General features: G+C 40.7%; 1 protein-coding gene across 2 annotated transcripts; it reads right to left on the reverse strand.

Moving 5' to 3' along the window:
* Window positions 1-317: 317 nt before the first annotated feature.
* On the reverse strand, window positions 318-13,525 carry b3gat3 (beta-1,3-glucuronyltransferase 3 (glucuronosyltransferase I)). 2 transcript variants are annotated; one of them, XM_010863803.3, is made up of 7 exons: window positions 13,355-13,525; window positions 12,620-12,722; window positions 11,817-11,997; window positions 7,432-7,615; window positions 6,030-6,191; window positions 5,398-5,688; window positions 318-1,362 (listed from the first exon to the last, which is right to left on the reverse strand). In XM_010863803.3, exons 2-7 carry the CDS (start codon window positions 12,711-12,713, stop codon window positions 1,264-1,266), a joined length of 1,011 nt encoding a protein of 336 aa, XP_010862105.1. In that variant the 5' UTR covers window positions 12,714-12,722; window positions 13,355-13,525; the 3' UTR covers window positions 318-1,263. The 2 variants fall into 2 exon arrangements, with proteins under 2 accessions (XP_010862105.1, XP_010862104.1); XM_010863802.3 differs by having other exon boundaries at window positions 12,620-12,726; window positions 13,355-13,524.
* Window positions 13,526-13,632: the final 107 nt, after the last annotated feature.

Here is a 13,632-nt window from a genome sequence, read left to right on the forward strand (position 1 = left end):
TGAATTTAAATAAAAACTTAATATTGTGGTGTTCTAAAACATTTGACTGGTAATGTTTATTTGCTTTTATATTTTGTACATTATTTATGTGGTTCTGTGTGTTGTCCCCTTGCAGTAGTATGCCTTCGGCCAGGTTGTTATTAAAAATAGGATTTTGTTCAAATTTACATGGTTTAAAAAACTTGAAATACATACATATTTTATTAACATACTTGACATTCGCATAAAAACTGTAGATGGAAATATGGCTACAGCCAGACATTTCTCTGGAAGAGACAACGATCTAGAATAACTCCACAAACAAAACCTTTGTCATGTTTAAATAATATACATTATTTATTTACGCATTTTCAAGGCAAGGACAGTTAAGATGATGATGGCCAAACAACTTTGAGAGTGCATTCCCTATGTAGGCAGACACTTTTGGAGACGTGTGCCCTGGTCAAAGGTAGTGCACTACTACATGGTGCCTCTTGGAATGCACATAATGAACTTTCTCACAGACAGATTCAACAGGCACCACAAAACACTCAGGCACTAAGTATTTTGATCATAATACATTATATACGGAAAAGTACTCCACTAATAAACATTATGTACAAAACTCCAGTAACTTTAAAATGTACAGGTTTTGCAGAAAAGTTAGGATTCCAGATCACCTGCTAGTTTTCTTCTCATAACTTTTCCCTGTAATCTTTCAAGTAGGAAACCTGTCAATTTTGCAAGTTCATGGAATTCTGCAACCCTAGCACTAACATATACATTCAAAATGTACATTCAGTATTAACTAACAAACACATACAGTACATTCTGTAATTATACACAAACACACACACATTCAGTTACAAACAGCAATGACGCAACATTTAAATATATGCAGACTTGTCTTAGTCTTTACATAATATCTTACACTATGTACATTGTGTCAGCATCCAAAGTGGAATCCAGTTTCTTAAATAGTCCACTATTTCTACCCAGAGAGCTATCAGCCCTTGTCAAAAATACTGCACCATTGAGGGATTAGGGTTCCATTTGGGACACATACTGTGAGTTTCATATTCAGCTAACTGGAGACCGATAGAGGTAATCCTTTGAGCCGGAGAAAATGCACTATACAGGGAATAAGGTGCCATTTTGGACCAACGGAAAGTGTGGTTGTGGAGCGGTGGAACAGCTGGGCATTGAGGATGTTCGCAGGTGTGTGCACTTGCGTGTTGTGTGTATATGAATATATGCACTGTTGTTGTTGTGTGTGTCTGGTCCTCACACTTCAACCGCAGTATCAGACCCCAGGCCTTGTTTCTGCAGAGCTTCTTCTCTCTTCATCTTAGGCTTTTCTGTCCGCGTGTGCCACACCAACACCTGGCAAAAACATGTTCAAAAACACACTTCATTGGCAAAATACAGAATCAGCAAACAAACACACATTTTAGGAGTCTCTATCTTTGTGGGAGACACAAAGTTATTCCCCTTCACGACCCAATTCTCCGTAACCCCAATCCCAGAAATCTTAACTAACCAAAACCCATACCCCTTTACCAACATTCCATCTCTTATTTTAGACTGATTTAGACTTGGGACATCACATTTCTTAATTTTTTTTATTTATAAAGCCCTTTTTACAACAGCAGTTGTCACAAAGTGCTTTACAGAGACACCCAGCCTTAATCCCCAAGGAGCAAACAACAGTAGTGTTGAATTTCAGTGGCAAGGAAAAACTCCCTAAGAAGGTCGAATTTTAGGAAGAAACCTAGAGAGGACCCAGGCTCAGAGGGATGACCAGTCCTCTTCTGGCTGTGCCGGGTGAGATATTAAGAGTCCAATTGGAATAATAAATAACTTTCTCTGGGTGAAATCCAGAGTCTATTTGATTTTAGATTATGTCAGCAGTATGACCAGGTGGACAAGGACAGGGACAGCAACGGGCCCCCCAAACCAGGTAATCCGCAGGTGTGGACCGGGACCTCATCTCCTCCTAAAATTTAAAACTGGAGGAGACTGAGAAAAATTAGTAGTGCATTCCTCATATCCCCCAGCACAATAATATAGCAGCGTAACACCTTGGAACTGAGACGGGGGAGCATAAATTAAACAGAAAACCAACAGGGTCTGGACCTTGTAGGATAACAGTTGAACACCACTGATATAGAGTTGTGCTCAAAAGTTTGTGTACCCTTGGAAAATTGGTAATATATGTACCATTTGTAAAGAAAACATGAGTGAGCAAGCAAAACACGTCTTATTTCTTATGGGATTCACATTCAACTGTAGGTCATTACAGAATAGCACATTCATAAAACTGACCCCTGTTTTTACTGACCCCTGTTCAAAAGTCTGCATACTCTTCGTTCTTAACTGTGTATTGCCCCCTTGAGCATCAATGACAGCGTGCAGTCATTTGTAATAGTTGTCTATGAGACCCAGAATTCTTGCAAGTGGTATAGCTGCCCATTTGTCTTGGCAAAATGCCTCAAGGTCATGCAAAGTCTTTGGTTGTTTTGCATAAACCACACATTTAAGATCTCCCCAGAGTGCCTCAGTGATATTAAGGTCAGGAGACTGATGGCCACTCCAGAACCTTCACCCTTTTATGCTTTAACCACTGGAAGGTCAACTTGTCCTTGTGCTTAGGGTCATTGTCGTGCTGGAAAGTCCAAGAGCATCCCATGCGCAGCTAGAATGCAAATGGTCTGCCAGTATTTTCTGATAACATGCTGCATTCATCTTGCTATCAATTTTCACAAGATTCCCCGTGCCTTTTGAGATCACACACCCCCAAAAAATCAGTGTGCCACTGGTATTCTGATCACTATAGGCCTTGTTGACCCCTCTCCAAACATAGTGCTTATGGTTGTGACCATAAAACTCTATTTTTGATCTCGTCACTCCAAATTACAGTGTGCCAAGAAGCTGTGAGGTGTGTCAAGGTGTTGTCCGGCTTATTGTAACCAGGGTTTTTGTGGCATTGGCACAGTAATCTTCTTCCAGATAAATTTTTCCAGAGCAGCCTGCATTTCTCCTGAGGTTCCCTGTGGGTTTTTCTTTGTATCCCGAAAAATTCTTCTGGCAGTTTTGCCTGAAATCCTTCTTAGTCTACCTGACCTTGACTTGGTATCAACTTTTGATCAGGGCCATTTGGGTGATTTCCGTTATCATTATGATTTAAAAAGAAGTCAAACAACTATGTGATAATAAATGGTCACTATCATATGATCACTATCCTTAAATAGATGTTTTTTGCATGATCAATCATTTTCAAAATCCATGCCAAAATGTCACAATTTCTGCCAGGGTATGCAAACTTAAGAGCACAACTGGACCATAATCCTAAACTTAACCCTAATTTTACCCCCCATTGTAACTGTTATGCACAACCTAAGCCTTGAAAAGGTATTTTCCGTCTAGACCCTTTTCCATGCAGAAACAACACCAAGCACAGTAACTGATTAATGAGTTTCTGATGTAACCAGCACTAGCGGTCACAACGATTAGGCAAGGTAGGCAGCAGCCAGTGGCCCCAGAAGGCTTAGGGCCATGTGAAAATTCAAACTGAAATAAAATTTACAAAAATAATACACTGAACTGGCATAGCATGGTGAAGCCAGGCCGGGGTGCAAGCTGTCCTTACAGGCCCCCCAGACCCCCGGGACAAAAAATTGCGATGCAGTATATACACATGTGAAGCCGATCCTGGCATAAATTAACCTCACAGCTGATGTCTGACTAAGATAACCACATAGAACAACACAACATAAAAAATATCCTGCATCCCCGATAGCTATACCAGTGACAGATAGTTTTTATATATATTTTTTTAAAGATCTGATCATGTAACTCAAAATGATACTCAAATTTAAATTATGCCATATAATATATTATTTATGTTTGAGACCGAACCCCCCCCCCTGCTCAAATGGTCTATCCCATATTGTTTCTCAAGGGAGAAGCCCAAAAAGACGTTAGGTAGTTTACTCAATAAGCCTGAGCATGCTACATTACATAAGGGATGGACAGTTTTAAAAATATGAAATGCTCATATGTGAGCAGAGCAGAAAAAAGAAGAGAGGAGGACAATAGTGTGTCCATAACAGCAGTAATGGCACCCCAAGAAAGCTCTGAATGTGTAGTGACACAGAAAATAATGTCTGATCCAGGTATATGTGGCCCTCCCAGCTGACAGACAAGGAAAGATGCAGCATAGTGAGAAAGGGTAGGCCTATATGCACTTGATTGATCATGATTAAGAAACTGGACACTTGAACAGAGTGGCTAAGTTCTTTGTGCTTCACTGTAGTCATAGCTCATTAGGCAGTATAATAATAAATAGATGTTGGGGCCTCAAATCTCTAAAACTGCCACTGATAACTAGAAACATAAAATCTCAATAGAGCTAACGAGGAGAGACGGTGAGAGAGATTGTTTTTCACTAAACCTTTGTAATATTACCACTTATTATCAGTGCAAGAATGTGATGGCTACTCCAGAAAATGTACAATAAATAATGTGATCAACCTGACAGACCCATATGCCCTGGTACCCTGTTAATGGATGGACAACACAATGAAATAATGGAACACCATTTTGGTCTATTCATGTCATTTAAGTAACCCTAACCCTCAGTACTTTTGAATACTTTTTAACCCTCAGACATTTGAATACACATCACTTAATTATTTAATGTACCTCTCCACTAAATGCTATGTAACAGACACATTTTCTCAAGCCATGAGACTGCTTATCAGAAAAACAGCTAACTAGCTGATGCAAATTGTTCTCCTAAAAAACATCATCATCAGTTTCCGTTAAATAACTAGCAAGGTGTTATGTCATTATCTCAACAATACTCTGAATAATTTATATGGCTGTTTTCTTTGATGATGGTTTGTTTGTGGTCCGTTCAAGATTAGGTACAGAGGCTCTCAAAAGCATTCACCTCCTTTGCATATTTTGTGTTACAACAACAAATGTAATTCAATAAGGAGTTTGTGCCACTGATCAACACAAAACAATTCATAATGTCAAAGTTAGAAATAAAATCAAAAATGTGTTCTCAATAAATTACAAGCAAAACAGAAAATATTTGAATGCAATATTTGAATACTTCTGAGAGCCACTGTCTATGTAGTGTCCCATTTAGGGGCAGTAGGGTTGGTATAGTTGGCTAGCTTTAAATGGATGAATGAAAAATGAATATAGATTACTAAATCGTTACTAAGAATATTGAAAGTTATTAATTATTTACAGGCTGATGGGAGTTCCTACATTCTATTGCATCTAAGACACACACATCCCTGCCTGATGTCATCTTGACGTCGACTGGAGACGGTGTATAAGAACCAGCAAAAGGTGCTCACAAAAATGTTTGGTCCCCTCCAGGTTAGTACAACGTGAACGCACCTTAGTGCAATTATCCGCCTTCGGTTCCAGTTCGTCCATGGTAACCAATCCTTGCAGGAAGCTGCTTTCTAGGAACCCCATTGGAGCATCACCATCAAAACACGCATCCTGATTGGCTATCACCAGCTTGAGCGACACAGCGAAGCCAGCCATGTCCAGTGGGAAGGGTCGGCTGGGGCGCCAGCCAGTGTGGAAGCGCACGACCCTCCCTCCTTCCACCACAGGTCTCTCATACCTCATACCCCCCACAAGGCCGACAGGCCACACGGATACCCGCTGAGTATCACGCATCTAATGGAAGGAGAAGATGGGGAGAAGGTAAAGGGAAAAATAAGGAGAAACATTAAGTTTAAATGTATCTGTTAGTCATGGTCTGTCTGAGTGTACAGGTGGACATGTTTCTTTTTTTTAATTTTTATAATTCAAAAATAAAAGTGACAACTTAATACAGGCAACACTTGTAGCACATTTCCTGGACACGTCTGTGTGTGATGGCTCTTGAGGCACTGACTCCAGCCCCAGTCCACTTCCATGAGCTATAAGCTGTAATCATCAAGACTGAGGAAAAAAAAAGGTCTGTCGTTGGTAGTCTTGTCTGTCAAGGGTCGTCTGTTTTAGGACCCTCCTGTTACCTCCTCAAAGAGCTGCAGGCTGTACGTGTTGTCATCGTCAGCGAAGTAGATGACCCCCAGCTGTGTGTCAGCTCCAGGCTGCCCCCTCCTGTCCTCTCTTAGCCACCTTAGCCCCTCATTCCTCTGCTCAGCCCCACGAGGCTTCAACCAGCTAGGGTCACCCTAGAGGAATAATCATTTAAGCCAGGGCTCCAAACTGTTGCGGTTGCATTTTCAGATCTTTTCACTTTGGTTTTTTGGTTATATTATAAATAAGGCTGTGAAAGTAAACACTTTAACGTGTGCGATTAATAAAAAATGCTTAACGCTGTGAATTTTGTTGTTGCCATTAACAAATGTTTCTTATTTGAGCCTCAGAATCATCCATAGTTAGTGCTTGACTTGGGCGGGAGCTGTCACTTATTGATTTGTAACAATGTACGGGTAACCTTTCTGGCAGTTGGAGTTGTCCGTAGTGCTTTAACTTCTTTCAATACCTCAATGGAGAGCAGCGAACGCATTCCTGTCGTGAATCATGTTTACTTGTCACTTGTCTGTGAATCTTGTCTGACAGCGCGTTACATACTCAGCCTGCACTGTTCCAAGTTGTGGGAAATTGGAATATCCAGCCGTCCCCTCTCACCCTTTTCTGAAACTGGTACTGAGATGCTAAGGGTGTGCGAATACACCTGTTAATCTTGCCTTTTGCATGGAAACGTGTACTTATCTTATGTTGTTGGGAGCCTAAGGTATGCATGATGTCGTCACCAGTCGTATTTCCACTAATATATATTATATATTTTGCCTACTTTGCCTATTTAAGTAAACTACCCTATTGCATTTGGTTGAATTGGGGAATGATTTAATAAACAAATAGGTACTTGGTTGTGGCCAAATGCCTATTAGAAAAGCTAATTGTTTCCAGGTCCACGCTTGAACCCCATTCTAACCACATTTTAGCCTAAAAATCAAAGGCCAAAACCATGAAAAGCATTGGGGCGATACTGTGTTTGCAGAATCTTAGCCATTATTGTACTTTATTATTGTACTACTGCCTTGATCACAATGGTAAGAGATGGTAGAACAATTGGATCAGAGACAAGCAACTTTCTATTTCAATTTACATGGGCTATAAACACATTGCAATAAATTGCAATTAACTACAGATGTCTTTGAAATTAATCGCAATTAATTATTTTAATCCTTTGACAGCACTAATTATAAACTTAAATGTATGAATTTTACATTTCAAGATTTGATTAAATGTCCCTTTATATGTAAATCTAAAAAATTTGTCTGTTTTGCAAGTTGTGTGTGTGGTTGTGTGTTTGAACAACTCGGTCCTCCTCACTTGCTAAACTCTTGATGAAGGAAGAACTGGGAAGCAGCAGTACTTGTAAAATGAAGCAAACTGCCAACCCACCTCCTGTAGTTTGCGGTCACGTGGCGTGGGGGTGTGAAGGTGTGTGTAGGCCAGGCCGCTGGAGGCCAGGAATGCAGTTACGAGAGGTGTTTTATGGGGAGAGTCTTCAACAACAATCCAGTGGAGCTGAGGCACATGGAGGAATGTCTGGGCAAGCCGGGTTAATTCTGCCTTCTGGACCAACCTAGAGGGAGAGAGAGTGAGAATGTTAGATGAAGGGATTGAGACTGAACAAACAGGCAAATGTGAAAGTACAGCAGACAGACAAAGAGTACATACATTTTTTGGAAGGATAAAAAAAAAAAAACCTTATCTTTCTACTGTTGGCTGAAGGAATGGGGGACACCGAATAACAATCTCCAGGTTGTTGAGGGAGTAAAGGGACATAAGTGGAGCAACCAGGTCATTGATGGAAATGAATGTTCTCAGTCAGTTCACCAGTAAAATAAGGGTAAACCCACCCCACAGCACATTAAGTTTGTCAAATGCACCAAATAACACCAAAATGTCAGTCTGCACAATGCCATTTTTGTGACATGGCACCTGACATCTACGTAGTAAAAATATAAATAGCAAAAAGTATACACAACGCTCATACACATAACCTTCACCATTTGACACCAAACTGAATGTAAGTTAGTCCAGGTAGAATTTTTTTTTAAAACTTGTTTTAGACCTATATGAATCTTACCTTTGAAGCACATTAAGAGAAGCAGACCATTTTCATTACTTCCAAAGTTAATCAAATGCTCCTGGACCTAGAGAGGTTGTTAGCTAGTTAAGGCCTGTAACATGAAACAGATAAGTGCAAAAGGAAAGGTTTCATTTGTCAAATGCACCGAACAATACAGCATCATCCTGCAGGATGAAATTCTTGTGACATGGCACCCGACACCTACATAGTGAGAGTTTAGAAGTGTATAAAAGCAAAAATATAGCTAGATAGAAAATTATAAAATAAAGCAACAATATACATAGCACTGTACACTAAAAAGCATACTGTAAACTAGCAGCAACACTGGTAGTAAAGGACATTAGAGCATCTAGAATGCTCATGTGTGATCAGTATGATCATGGGTCAGTGTTGCTGGTTGAGAAGCTTTAGGGCCTGAGGGAAAAAAATTATAATTGAGTCTGGAAGTGCATGCCCCGGTAGTGTCTACCAGGCGGATGCATTGTGAACAGACCATAGCCTGGGTGGCTGTGACCTTTCCTCAGGCATTGTGTATGGCAGATTCCTTGCGTGGAGGAGAGATGGCAGCCGATGATGCGATCTGCAGACTTTACCACCCTCTGGAGGGACTTGAAGTCTGGAGCGGAGCAGCTGCCATACCAGGCAGTAATGCAGTCTGAGAGGATGCTTTCAATGGTGCAGCTGTAACAGTTGGTGAGAGTTTTTGCAGACATGCCTAATTTCTTGAGTCTCCTCAGGAAGTATTTTTGGGCAGTTTTCACTGCTGAGTTCGCTTCTCTGGGCCTAGTGAGGTCATTCTTGATGAATACACAGAGAAACTTGAATTCGGAGGCACTCCACTTCAACTCCACCGATGTGTAGGGGGGCATGACCCCCTCTCTACCACTTCCTGAAGTCCACAATCATCTCTTTAGTCTTACAGATGTTGAGAGAGAGGTTGTTGTCCTGGCACCATGTAGCCAGGTTCCTTACCTCCTCTCTTTAAGCAGTCTCATTGTTGTTAGAGATGAGACCCAGGATGGTAGTGTCTTCCATGAATTTAAGGATGATGTTGGAGCTGTGTGTGGACACGCAGTAATGCGTGAACAGAGAGTACAGGAGGGGACTGAGTATGCAGCCCTGTGGGGCTCCAGTGCTCAGGGTCAGTGCAGATGTGGTCAGGTTGCCCATTCCCACCACCTGAGATGTGCCCGTCAGGAAGTCTAGTGTTGCCTTTTTCCAGGTGGGAGAAGGCGGTGTGTGTCGTCAGGGAGATTGCATCTTCTGTAGATCTATTGGAGCCGTATGCGATTTGAAAGGGGTCCAATGTGTCAGGAAGGGTGGAGCAGATGTGAGTTCTGACCAGCCAGCTCAGAGCACTTCAGGATGGTGGAGGTAAGTGCTACAGGGTGGTAGTTGCTCAGGCAGGTGATGGAAGGTTTCTTTGGTACAATGGTGGACTGTTTGAAGCAGGAGGGGACTACAGACTACAGAGTTTGAATTTGGAGGTGAAAAACTGAGGACTCGGCCTGGAATGCCATCTGGCCCTGGTGACTTCCAAGGGTTCCATTTTTTTAAATCTCTCATGTCAGCTGTGGTTAGGGAGAGAGTGTAGTGGTCCTGGTCCTCAGCAAGCCTCACTGAAGGAATTGTGTTGGTCGACTCTGACCATGCATGTTGAGCTCGTCAAGGAGCAAGTGTGTTCTTACACATTGTGTGTGATTTGCTGTGAAGGTGGAGCGTTCCTGCCATGATGCTGTCCATTATTCCTCGAGACTGCAAACTTTGAAATGTCTACTCAGACCAGCCTGTGCTTCTAAATGTAGGCCAACCAGCTGTAAAATGATACAATGCATAAACTTTGCTAGCTCTACACACTGCTGTAATGTATGTACAAATGAAGAGGGGGTGTGTAACAATCCGGTTCTGAATCCAAAACAAACAGCAGAATTGTACAGGGGTTAAGAGTGGCAATTAGGACTAATTGTCTTGCTCAAGGATAGAACAACAGTGTACATTTGGAAAGTATTGAGACCACTTCACTTTTTCCATATTTTGTTACATTTCAGCCTTATTCTAAAATGGATTAAATCGATTTTTCCATTACTTTGCTGAAGCTCCTTTTGCAACAATTACAGCCTGGTGTGTTCTTAACTTTGATGCTACAAGCTTGGCACACCTATATTTGGGAAGTTTCCATTATACTCTCAAACTCTGTCAGGTTGGATTGGGAATGTTGCTGCACAACCATTTTCAGGGCTTTTCAGACATATTCACTTGGGTTCAAGTCCAAGCTCTGGCTGGGCCACTCAAGGATATTCAGATTTGTCCCAAAGCCACTCCGCTTGCCTGTGAGCTTAGGGTCATTGTCCTATTGGAAGGTGAACCTTTGCCTAAGTCTGAGGTTGTGAGCACTCTGGAGCAGGTTTTCATCAAAGATCTTTCTGTACTTTGCGACTAAAAAATATCCCCACACCATAATGCTGCTACCATCATGCTTCAGTCATGTCAAAGAGGTCAATTTTGATTGATCAGACCACAGATGACCTATAACGTGAACAATTCAGTTGAAAAACAAACTGAAAACTGAAAAATATTAAACTCACAATAACCTGGTTGCGTAAGTGTTCACACCCATAAACTAATACTTTGTTGAAGCACCTTTTAACCCCTGTTAAAATGCCCTGTATTTCTGATGTAAAAGAATGAGACAAAGATCAATCTTTTAAGGACAACTGTACACTATGAGTTGCCATGATGAAATTCACTCAAGTTGGAACAGTGATTTCAATTGTTTACTTTGATTTTCGATGTGAGTTTGAATCCAACCCTCAGTTGATTGGTGATTTTGGTTTGCATTGGCCGTTGCTACATCATTTAGTTCTCAATTAATTACACAATGTACAGTAAAGATTTTGATCTTTAATATAGTTCCTTCATCGAGACCCGATGTGTGATTTAAGTGTTCCCTTCATTTTTTTGAACAGTCTATTTAGGGAAGAAGCAGACAGCTGGTATACTGTCTATAATGGAGTGGCCAGCACAGTCATTGGATATCAACCCTATTGAGCTGTTGTGGGAGCAGCTTGACCATATGGTATATCAGAAGTGCCCAACAAGCCAATCGAAATTGTGGGAGGTGCTTCAGGAAGCATGAAATCTCTAAGTTACCTCAACAAATTGACAGCTAGAACGCTAAAGGTCTGCAAGGCTGAAATTGCTGCAAATGGAGGATTAATATTAGACAATTATTATTTCAATTAAAAATCTTTATTTCTAACCTTGTCAATGGCAATATTTCCTAGTCAAACTCATTGCATGTGTTTTCATGGAAAACAAGGACATTTCTAAGTGAGCCCAAACTTTGGAATGGTAGTGTATCTTTTTTATTGCTCTAACACAAAGCTAAAACTGTAAAAGAGAACTTGGTCTCAGATGGTTTCCCTGAATAAATAAAAATTACTAAACTTTTTTTATTTTATTTTTTGGCTGGTAAGGCCTGTATATGATAGTTTTCAATGGTTATGATGTATTTTCATTCAATAAATATTATGGTGGGCCCAAAGGCATGTAAACCAGGGGGCCCAGCCCAGGTGAAAATAGCCCTGATTCTGTACAACACAACTCTTTATATGTTTGTCTTTCTCTCTGTCTGCCTACCTGGCATAGGTAGGTGTGATGACATGAATGGTGGGTTGAGCTATCTGCCTACCTGGCATAGGTGGGTGTGATGACATAAATGGTGGGTTGAGCTGCTTTAGCCAGTGTTTTCTGGAGAGGTTTTGATGCCTCCGCCTTCCTCATCTGCTCCTGCAACCTGTGCAGTTCCCCCCGCAGCCGAGAAATGGTACGATCCTTGGGCATGTCATGCTCTGAACAGTCACAGCGCTGGCCTGGAGAAAGACAAACACACACAGTGGAATTTAGGAATTACATTTATTCTCAAATGGCCCCCTATACTCTATTTGGTGCCCTTCTTCAAACTAGGGAACTGTCATGCGTTAACAACAGCATTTACACAGGTTGTTCGATTCTAATAATTTTTCCAATTGGGTTTCTTAGCAATAACATTAGATTTTTAGAGAGCCTTTAATGGAGGTCAAATTCTTCTTTAAAAAAAAAAGTGTTTCATCTAGACAAATATTTATCTAAAATAAACACGTGTCACTATTATTTGCACCCCCAATAAATCATTATGAACCATATCTAATTGAAGCATCTTCCCACCTTGCTGCCAAGCAGTACTGAATGCAATACGGGCCACAGAGGGCACTATATGGCAGGGTTTAGGAACAAGCGTAGAACAAAGACAAAAGTTGTGTCTCAAAAATGTTGTAATAATTTATTTTTCTGCCAGATCTGAAAGGTATTATCATGATTGTTAAGAAAGGAGACAAAGTAAAAGATATGAAGGAAAAGCGATGAAGGGAGGGGGATACAGAAGGGATCAAATGAAATATAGACAGCATTAAAGCAAAGATGGTTAGGGTTAGAAGAAATGGAGAAGTGTCTTACCTAGCTGCATCAGAGCATAGATGAGGCCCATGAGCGAAACCATGAAATAGAGGACAAAGACGGTCTTCAGTTTCAACTTCATCCTCGTAGCCATAGCAACCTACTGGCTAGACAAACACGCGCGCGGTTAAATTGGAATATAAATACTGGATACAAACGTTAATTGGGTTGTTGCGTGTTATCAGCACTCAAATATCAGGCAAAACGTGAGCCAGATATCTAATATGAAAAAATATAGAATAGTGCCATTACAGGCACACACACAAGCTAGCAACTCCTATGCCATTCTGTTTCTGCGCAACTAGCTTAGCCAACTCAACTACTTTGTTATTGTTCGGTTGTGAGGTCTCAGTAATCTGGTTTGTCATTGCGGTCTGGTCGTACGTACTCGATGAATAAATCCACAAGATACTTGTGAGACGATTAAATTATGCAAAAGTAACATTAGGACACACCGCTACTAATATTAATAAGTAGATACATTGACATGTGTGTTGCCACAGAAATTTCATCTTCATATCTAGTTAACTAAACAGTAATATGCATGCTAAAGACAAGGAATAGCTAGATAAAATAAATATCACAGAACATCGACAAGTCCAAATAGACAACATTAACAAGACCAACGTAACGATACAGCAATGTGTTTTTAGGCTAGCCAGATACTCGATTAAATAGGTTCAGAGAGCTAGCAAAACTCCGCGATTAATCATTTAGCTATATTTTTTTACTTACTGGAGATAACGCTATTGGATCTTGAGGGGAAGCGATAGAACCAGTTTTCAAAGTCTTCATTTAAGAAATTTTGGGGAAAGCATTCATTATAAATGAGCCCACGTACAAGGGCAAAAATTCATTCATTCGGCTAGCTAGCTACGTAACATTTTCTTTATTTGTAACAACTTCCGGCTTTGAGTGTACGACCAACTAAAAACCAGGGAAATTCAGAAAGTATAAAAAACGGTTCCGGCGTTATTCAGAATTTCACGGAACAGGCCAAGCAATTTTTATAA

Source organism: Esox lucius, chromosome 24 (genome assembly GCF_011004845.1).
Source record: "Esox lucius isolate fEsoLuc1 chromosome 24, fEsoLuc1.pri, whole genome shotgun sequence".
NCBI classification, from domain to species: domain Eukaryota; kingdom Metazoa; phylum Chordata; class Actinopteri; order Esociformes; family Esocidae; genus Esox; species Esox lucius.

Coding starts and splice junctions, on each gene's coding strand:
- b3gat3 (XM_010863803.3), bottom strand. CDS start 12,713: ATGGCTACGAGGATGAAGTTGAAACTGAAGACCGTCTTTGTCCTCTAT. Junction 7,616..11,816: donor ATCACACCCACCTATGCCAG/GTAGGCAGATAG, acceptor CTCTCCCTCTAG/GTTGGTCCAGAAGGCAGAAT. Junction 5,689..6,029: donor GCCTGCAGCTCTTTGAGGAG/GTAACAGGAGGG, acceptor TCCTTCCATTAG/ATGCGTGATACTCAGCGGGT.